The 10,029-nt window shown below is 45.3% G+C and overlaps 1 protein-coding gene across 1 annotated transcript; it reads left to right on the forward strand.

Moving 5' to 3' along the window:
• Positions 1-356: 356 nt before the first annotated feature.
• On the forward strand, positions 357-9,622 carry LOC125428968 (acetylcholinesterase-like). The gene is made up of 4 exons (XM_048489662.1): positions 357-436; positions 5,046-6,534; positions 7,923-8,086; positions 9,513-9,622. The coding sequence occupies exons 2-4, from the start codon at positions 5,054-5,056 to the stop codon at positions 9,557-9,559; spliced, it is 1,692 nt and encodes a 563-aa protein (XP_048345619.1). The 5' UTR covers positions 357-436; positions 5,046-5,053; the 3' UTR covers positions 9,560-9,622.
• The last annotated feature ends 407 nt before the right edge of the window (positions 9,623-10,029 follow it).

The following is a 10,029-nucleotide window of genomic DNA, read 5'->3' on the forward strand; positions in this document are numbered from 1 at the left end:
TCATCCACCTTTTTCACTGAGTTTCAGAGTGGATTGCAAAATACAATGAAAGGACTTCAGTCTAACAGCCAGGTCTCTAACCAAAACAATGCAGTGGAGCCAGGCCTGAAGAACTAGCAAACACATGTAGTATAATAAAAGTGGACCAAAGGTCTCTTATCTTATCGAGAGACTTTTGGCTGTACTCAACCTGGTCCTATCAGGGATTTTCCTACCCCACCATGCCTCCTATGAAACAGTTACCCATGAACTTCTTGTCCAGTTGTCTCTTCATATGAATATCATAGCCAGTGAATATTATACAGGCTCTTCCCTGCTGTGTCTTTCCAGATAAATCATGCTGGTTTCTTGCTCTCTTCATTTGTAGCAGATAAGTGACTTGATATTGCAAAGAGCTGAAAAAGACCATTTGCTAGAGGAGGAGCCAAGAGAAAGGGTGAGTCTGCTATCTCAAATTACTGCTGCACCAGATGACAGAAAAGAGAGGGAAGAGAGTCCTGCCAGAGAGACCAACAGTGCAATCCTAAAAAGAGTTACTTCAACCAAAGTCCATTGAAATGAATGAGCTTAGACTGCAGTAACTCCCATTAGGACTGCACAATTAATCTCAGCAGTCTCTTCTGTAAATAAGTAGACATGTTCTCTCTGCTAGGTTGCTGACTCTTTTACTCAACCTCATTAATTCCGATAGCACCAATGGGCTGAGGTTTGGTCTATTCATGCAGTAAAGTGTGGTGGAAAATACAGACCGGATGTAAGTCCCAGTTTAAATGTGATATTGGCTGAAGTGAAAACTCTCAGCTATGAGGCTTTGTCGACAACACTGGAAAGTAAATTCCAGAGCCCTCCGGGGGTGGGCTGTATTGAAGTCAAATGAAGGAATAAATAAATATATAAATACATCATGAAGGGAACTTTGATTGGGGTGTGGTTTCCAGGCTGTATGGCCATGTTCTAGTAGCATTTTCTCCTGATGTTTCGCCTGCCTCTGGGGCTGGCATCTTCCTCTGAAGATGCCAGCCACAGATGCAGGCAAAACGTTAGGAGTAAATGCTACTAGAACATGGCCACACAGCCCGGAAATCACACAACACCCCAATGATTCCACTCGTGAAAGCCTTCGGGAATACATGGAACTTTGATTCTCTCTCCTTCGGGAATACATGGAACTTTGATTCTCTCTTCCTCCAGACAGGTTACTTCAGCTGAGTGGGTTTCGTGGTAATCCAATTCTACAGCTGATGAGATTATTCCAAGATTCAGGGCTGCTCTTTCACACAGAGCTCCTACCACAGAACATGCACATGTACATTGGGAATGTCGGGCCCTTAACAAGATGCTTATTTCTTTCACTAAAGTACTCCATTTTTTCACGGCCAAATTGTACCGTTGTTAGCATGGGGAATATCCCAGTGCAGCCTGGAATTCTTCACAGTCCTTGAAGCTGCACTGGGTCTGCCCCTCTGTTGCGCCGCCATTTTCCCTTTTCCCTGCGAGTTTCAAAAACTGCCAAATTGGAGGTTCTTTTTAAATACCTCTGTGTGACTCCACTTGCTTCTGCTGCTGTGCAAAACCCCACGGCAGATGAACTGGGGCCATTTTCCCTGCCTTGCCTCTCTGGATTCGCATTCAAAAGGGTTGATTCCACACAGCATGAATATAATTTATTTAGGACACTACAAAATATATACGTTTGGGGGATTTGTGTTTTCACAGCACAGCAGAACAGAAGCATTGCCAGCCAAAACAGATCTTTTCTCCTACCTGCTGCACAGAGCTCTTGTCAATTTCACAAGGGCACCCGCCATTGTGCGCGCTACAGGAGATTCTCTGTGCAGAATAAAGTTTGTTTAGCCCAGGAATCCTGTGCATGTATTGTTTTTCCTTCTTTTTTTGTTTTGAGGTAGCTGGAAGTCACCATATATATGTGGAGGTGTTTGTGTGGGTGTTTTTCTGTTCATGTAGTAGTATTATTATAGGGGGAGAAGGGACTAGATCAGGATCTTTTCTTTATCTTTCCATGTATGTGCTATTTAGAATAAATATGTATGTGCTATTTAAAATAAACAAAAATTCTCATTAAAAAAAGAGATTACCCACAAAGGAGTTTGGTTAGCCCCAGCCAAAATATGATTAAAGATTTGATGACTGACAAATGTGCATGTGGTTAAGTTTTATTGTTTAAATAATAAAAAAGATTGTCCAATCCAGAATATGATTGATGTTGACTGATAAATGAGTAAGTTGTAATTTTTTTTGTTTAAACAACTAAAAAAAATTGTCTCTGCATTGCAAACATTGTAGTTACTTGTAAGTTTGAATTTTGGTGAATGATTAGAGAAGCATTTTTGTATGTACATTATATCGTAAAGATTTTCAAAATAATCATTGTCTTGAGACAAGTGAATTAGCCTGTTTGGGTGTAAAAATAGCCCAAGGGGTGACATCTTGTTGGATTATTTAATTTAGCAGAGTGCGGAATAAGAGATCATGAGACAGTTGCTGTGATTATATAAAAAGAGTTTACTGACTAACAAGGGGGCTTTCCGCACTACAGAAGGGAGCTAAGGTCGGCTCAGTTCCCTTCAATGGGGGGCGATTCCAGGCTGTCCGCACAGCAACTTGCTTGGTCCCCTGGAACCGAGCTAAGTGGGCGGGATCATCTTGATGCCTGTTTCGCTCCTCGATCGTGATTGGAGCTTGTGTTACCATGGGAAACAGGAGCATTCTTTTTTTTTCAGTTTACAGTTACATGCCCGTTCTGCGCATGCCACAAAAGCGGCTCCTAATTGGTTGAACGGATGAGGAGTCGTTTCGATGCATCCGCACTTCGAAGCGGTATCGACCTTGTTCCAGCAGAAAGGTGCAGTTCTGAGGGGGGGGGGACTGAGACAAAACAACGTTGAGCTCAGTTGCAGTGCGGATACACTGAGGTGAACCTAGATAGAAACCAGTACAACTCTGTCAGTGCGGAAAGCCCCAAGGGAAGGGTTTACATGGAAGAAAACAATAAAGAACTTTCTATTCTAGCACAAGCTTGGTTCCATAGCTAAGCTTAGGCCCATGTGAGCCCACATGGTGCCTATTCAGCTGGGCAGATATTCATCTCTTGAGGTGAATCTTTTTGTTACAAAGATGCCTCATGTGTGACTGACTGACTGACTGACTGACTGACTGACTGAGACAAAGAAACATAGGCCCTTTCCACACGGGCCTTTTACAGCGCCCTCGGGATGGCAAAAACGCAGTCCCGAGGGAGCTGTTCGCATGGGGGGGGGGGGGCGCGGCTGCTTCGCAGCCACGCCGCCCTCGCTCCTCCCCAGCGGCGTGAAGCTGCCATTTTCCCACCCTGAGCGAGGTTTTTGGAAAGCAGCGGCTGGAAGGCGCCATCCCTCCCCCACTTGCCCAATCAACTTACTGTCCCTGTGACCGTCCGGCGCGTCGCCGAGGCCAGGGAACAGGCCCCCCTGCCTTGCGACTCCAGAGCGGTCGCTGGGACGAGAGGCATGTCCCCTGACACCGGCGGCGATTAACTGGAACGGTGCGCAAGGCTGAATGATAATCGACTCCCGAAGGCGATGGCACAGCGCAGCGCCGTCTTCCGGTCGTTACCGGGATCGTTCGTGCGAATGGTCCCAGGGGGGTTGGGTTGGCGTCATGCGGAAGCGGCCATAGTTAACTTTATAACCTCTGACCTACGTGACTTGTCTCACATAAGCAATGCCGGGTTAACTGACCAATAGCTTAATTAATTAACTGGTTGTAAGACTCTGACCTCAGTACCTAATTAGCATGCACATAGTTAACCCCTTCTTGTCAGGATTGTGACAGACACTTGCAAATGCCAACACATCTGGGACAGTTCCATTGGGGCTGGGGGCTTAGCATATCTTTCTGCCATGTCAATGGGCCTGTGTTTCTGCAATCTCTTTCTATGCGCTTCAACATAAAGATAACTAGGCTGCCCCTGCCTGATGCTCCACATGGGAGGGGGAGTAGTGGAGGCTACGGGCTATGGGCCTCCACCCATAGGAGTCACCAGTAGGAGACTATCGCTTGGCCGTGTCTGGAAAACAAAGTCTTTCACACCACATTTTCTCTCATTCTCTGGAAAGATGGGAATCAGAGGGAGTCAAAGGGTAATATGGTAAATATGTCTGTAAAAGCCAGGATTGTCAGAACTAGCTTTCTGAAGCCTGAGTCCTCGCTGCCAACTCAATAAAGACAACTGATCCTGTATCTAGAGTCCGCTTATTGATTATTGGTCCAAGACCTAACAGGAAACATCCATGACGAATCTCCACAGCAGGAACAACAGTAAGAGGGTTGGGCTGGAGAAATAAAGTGTTTCCTGGTTCTGGTGGGTTTTCCGGGCTGTGTGGCCGTGTTCTGGTGGATCTTGTTCCTAACGTTTCGCCTGCATCTGTGGCTGGTATCTTCAGAGGTGTATCACAGAGAGAAGTCTGTTACACACAGTGTTCAGTAAAAAGGGAATGTTTGGGGTATATATTGTCCATGTCCTGGGTAGAGCTATCAGTCCAGGGAGAGATTCACATTTTTTTTCATTTTTCATGCATTGCATCAGAAGCAGTATTGGTAAATGCAAATCCTCTGTTTGGCTGGAGTCCATTGTTCATGAACTTAGCATGCCCTTGGGGTTTGCTTTTAGTGCTTTTAACTACTGGTACCCAAGCTTTGTTAATTCTCAGAGTCTGTTTCCTGCCTGCTGACATTTGGTCACCATGCAGGAATCGTCCTCAACCCTGGTTGGGGGTGGGGGGTGGGGGGTGGGGATAACTAGTTTAGCAGTTTTTGAAAAACCCAGATGAGAGGAATATAAGAGACCTAAGTTCTTTGGGGGAAGAGAGCTGTGCAAAGTTCTTACCTAAAACACGATATATAGCATCATAAAGACACTGCATTTGTGCTGTGTGGAATCCACCAAGGATTGGTCCAGACCCCCAGGGGGAAAGGCAGGACTTTAGAAGATGATTGCTTACTTGTCTTATAGTTTTACAGCTTCTTCTGGGATGCTTCCCTTTCAGGTGCTGCAATGCCGAGTCTCCTGCTTTGGTCTTTGAGCTGCCTGGTCCTTTCTGTTCTGGAATGCAAGTCTTCTGCTGACAATGGTACTGTAGTAGTCACCACCAGTGGCCCTATCCAGGGAAAGCATCTCCCAGCTGGCTCAAGAGCAGTCACAGCCTATCTGGGCATCCCCTATGCAGAACCCCCTGTGGGGAAACTGCGTTTCCAAAAGCCTGTTCCCCGTAGGCCATGGACCCACATTTTGGAAGCCACTAACTTTGGCAATTCGTGCTCACAAAGACTTATTTTGGGCAATCCGTTGAAGGCCAACACCTCCATTTTGGAGGACTGTCTTTTCCTCAATGTCTGGGTTCCCCATCCACGGCCCTCCACACCAGCTGCTATCCTTGTCTGGATCTATGAAAGGGGGGTTTTACCTGGCACAACCGAGATAATATGTGATGGGGCATTCTTAGCTGCTACTGAGAATGTGATTGTGGTGTCCATGAATTACCGCCAGGGACCTCTAGGCTTCCTTTCATTGCCACCAGCCGCCCCTGGAAACATGGGCCTGTTGGATCAGCAACTGGCCCTGAGATGGACGAAGGAGAATGCAGCTGCCTTTGGAGGAGACCCTACTCGGATGACCATCTTTGGCGAGAGTGCTGGAGGAGCATCTGTCCACTATCACCTCCTCTCACCTGGGAGTCAGCCTCTTTTTGACCAGGCTGTGCTGCAGAGTGGGACGGCCATTACACCCTGGGCTTGGGTGAGCCCTGAGGAGGCCAAGAGGAGAGCACTGGTCCTGGCCCAGCAGATGGGGTGTACTGAAGATGAGGACAGTGCCATAGTGAGCTGCTTGCAGAAAAAACCAATGGAAAAATTTCTACTATACATGTCCTCAGTTGTAGATCTCAAGTTTATTTTTCATCTTCCCTTCGTACCAACCACAGATGGAGATTTTCTTCCTGATGACCCACAGAAACTAGTGGAGTCCAGGCACTTTCAGACCAAGCCTATTATGATTGGTACCACTTCCGATGAAGGGTCCCTCTTTGTCTTTCATGCCGCTCCCTTATTATCTACATCCAGCGAATGCCTTTTGACCTGGGAGAAATTCTTGGACGGTTTGAATATAATTGTACGGAATGCAACCGTTGACTTCATCCAAGCCATTGCTCGGAGGTACAGTGAAGCAGAACCAGAGGGCCCAGCACGGTATCGCTCCGCCTTGTCCCAGGTCTTCGGTGATTATTTGTTTGTATGTCCAGCAAGCGAAGTTGCCACAGAGACTGCAAAGACCGGAAGTCCCGTGTATGCTTACACTTTCACCCATCGCAGTACAGGCTTTTTCTGGCCTGAATGGGTGGGGTCCTTCCATGGATCTGAAATTCCATACCTTTTTGGAACTCTGACATTAATACTGGGAACCAATGAAAATCGTACAGAGGCGGAGTTAGCGCTAATCCCCCAAGTGATGCAGTACTGGGCAGAGTTTGCCAGAAGCGGGTAAGAGAACTTCTGCATATTTACTTGTAGATGTTGACCTTCGCTAGCCCAGAAGGTAGCACTTCTCTCAGGTCAGGGGCAGAGCAAGGGGGAACTGCACCCAGAGCACACACACCCGCCTCTCCTGCCGCAGTGCCACGCCGCACCCTGGAACGCCCCCACCACACCACACCGCACCCCTGCCGTGGCACGCGCTCGGAACATCGCGCCCTCCCCTCACCCCATTGGCACTACGTCGCTGCCTCAGGTTTCTTTGTCACAGAATGTATTAGGAATAGGTATCAGTTTTAAATGCCTGCTGGTTTCTGTTGCCTGTGAAAGAAAATGCCTACCTCTTAATTAGAAATAACATCACCTATGTATAGACTGGTTCAATGTATTTGTTTGATGCATTTATTTTTTTACTTAATATATTTTTATCCTTCCCTTCCTTCAAGGGACTCAAGGCAGTATACACAGCTCTCCCCTTATGCATATTAATCTCAGAACAACCATGAAAAGGTTAGGTATCAGAGAGAGAGAGAGAGAGAGAGAGAGAGAGAGAGCGCAAGGGAACAAAACTGATCTAAAGATCACCCAAACAAGTTTCATTTCAGAATGGGGATTTGAGTCTGGATTTCCCAGATCCCAGTCTGGATCCAGTATTACAACAGACTCACTTTTATATAGGGTTGCTGCCCTCCTGTTGCAACAAAGAGCAAGTTAGTAATTAAAGGTTTGGAGAAAATAAAGCTGGCTGGTGCTTAGCACATATCTCTGGAAAGGACATTCCAACAAATGGTCTTCCTCACAGAAAGGCCTTTGCTATGGTCACTGCCTGCCTAATTTCAGAAGAAAAACCTGACTTTGGATTTCTACCACACTTTTCTCAACCATGTGAAGTCTCAAGATAGCTTCCCTACTCTCCCCACAACAGACTGGCCCAAGCTAATCCAGCAGGTTTCACGTGTAGGACTGGAAAAACTACATAGTTCTCCAGATTAAAGTCTGCTGCTCTTCACCACTACATCACACTGGCTCAGGGGAAATCGAATCACCACCTCAGAGAAGAATATTAAATGGCAGCCGTATTAGTTAAATGGCAGCAATATTAACAATGCCCAGATTATTGGATACATGTTGAAGGGGATCAAAGCTTTACCAGATCCAATTAATATTAAATCAGTATTTTAAAAGCAAGTGGGATTGGAATATGTTGTTGGGGCCATACCAAGCTATGTATTTTACTGATCTGATTGCATTTTTATACTGTTTAATCCATTTTTTGGCTTTGTGAGACACGTGAATGTTAATAAGTGAATAAATAAGACAACATGTATTGTGTACCTCACACAGAACAAATTCCTTCTTTGGCTTCTTGGATCATGATATTTTTGCCTCCCGTGCAGCAATCCCACCCCTTCAGGTGTCAATGAGACAAAATGGCCGCTCTACAACCCTGCAGAACAGAACTTCTTTCGCATCAGCACTGAGCCGCCTCAAGTCATGAAGCCCTCACCCGCTTGGCACTGCAGTTTCTGGAAGGCGCTCTTATCACAGACATCAAGCCTACGTAAGTTAAAGCCCTGAAAAGGGAAGGCAGAGCCCAAAGCCGTTCCCTGAGGCAGTCATTCACCCAGAAACTGTGTTTGGATTAGAATTACGGTCACCCTGGAGACATCAGAACAATGCTAAGACAGATTTGGAACAGCTAGCAACTGCTTCACTCCATCCCCACATAAGACAGTGTTCCCCTAGTGGGGATAGAGCTCTTATGGGGGCTCACGGGTTTCCATTTGTGGCAGCCTTTCCCAGGAAACCTGGATGGTTTTTTTTAATTGTTACTTTTACTCTTCCTTTTTTCCCAGTGGGGACCCAGGGTGGCTTACGTTGTTCTCTTCTCTTCCATTTTACCCTCACAACAAATCTGTGAGGTACATTAGGCTGAGATTGCATGACTAGCCCAAAATCATCCAACAAACTTCCATGGTGGCAGAGTGGGAATTTGAACCTGGAACCCTTTGGTCCAGCACGCTAACCACTACACCACACCCAAATCTGCAGAGCATGATGCACTGTAGAGTGTTTTTTGGGCATGCCACTGTTCTCGACACCATTGAGAGTACTTGCGTTGTCCTTGCTTCTATCCGATCTCTATTCGGTGGAGTGATGTCACAGAGGTGCACAAGCATTGGCTTGTTCCATGGATGGCAGAATCATGGATGACATTGGTGTGCTATTCTGTGACTAGTTGGTGTGAATGGTGTCATTAGGCTCTCCAGGGCTACACTCTCTCTGTTCCTTGTGGTTAGGTCTATTTTAGAAAAGAATCATTTTCCTCTGGTGAGACAACACTGGAGACCAGCTAGATACTGTTAGAATATTTGGCATTCCTAGTGATCCAGTAAGTCCTTGCAGGAGTAAAATAGCTGCATTTACTTGGTTGTTTCTGTTAATGCAGGGCAGGTGAGCTGCTCTAGGCTAATTGGGGGTCACCTCCTTTTTGCGTATAATGGTGTAGTTTTGTATGCTTCTAACTCCTTGTTTTTCTTACCCCTTTATCTTATTCTCCTGCTGCTCTTTTCTCCTTATGCTGTATTGTTGATGCTGTTTTGCTGTTTGTTGCTAGGTAAGCTTTTTTGCTTGCTTGGGTGTGATTATTTTTTGTCCTCTTTTTGTTGCATCTATTTTGTAGACTAATTTTTAATAACTAGAATTCTAATAAATTCCTTTTTAAACTCTGGGGAATTTCAGTTCTTCTATCAAATACAGCTGGAGACCACCAGTCTCTCTGTGTCTATAACACACTTGAATGACTGACCTTAGCACTTCACTGCACTGAGGACTATCTTGGGGAAAAAAACTCTCAGTAGTCAACACTGGTCAGTCAGCTGTCTAGAAAACACCAATTTTAGTTTGGGTGGTCACATGATAACATGTTTGTTTACCTGGTTTGACTCAGTAGGAAGGTAATTTTCTGGGTTTCTTTCTTGCTGCAGATCGGCCTTCAAATGATTCCGTACCGTCCAGCCCAGAAGCAATATGAAGCAAGAACGCAGAATTAAGAAAAGTGCATATTGATCGAGAATGAGAATCATGTGTATTGGGGGGAAGAAGTCTAAAGAAGCAATACACAAATTTTAGTTCACAAAGTCACACTTTCATTTACTTTCAGAGTGATTTATGACAGTTTTTATTGAATGATACAATAAAAAACCAGCTCCCTTTTACTTTCTTCTCTGATCTGGTATGATCTACGTTCATGTGACTAAATTAACCTACTGAGCCCTTTTTCTGCTTCTACATAAAACCCTTTGTTTTATGTACATCTTACAGTTGATTTGATTTGAAAATTGTGCACGTCTGTCTACACACCCTGGATTGTGTTGAGAAGAAGTTTGGGGAACTGAAAGTAAGGACCTGCCAGTTTAAAAAATCCCTAGATTTAGCCACTCTGTGTTTGATATCTAAATCTGAGTGATTTAGCAAACTAGGGTTTGCCTGTAAGAATGAAAT

Source organism: Sphaerodactylus townsendi, linkage group LG03 (genome assembly GCF_021028975.2).
Source record: "Sphaerodactylus townsendi isolate TG3544 linkage group LG03, MPM_Stown_v2.3, whole genome shotgun sequence".
Classification (NCBI taxonomy): domain Eukaryota; kingdom Metazoa; phylum Chordata; class Lepidosauria; order Squamata; family Sphaerodactylidae; genus Sphaerodactylus; species Sphaerodactylus townsendi.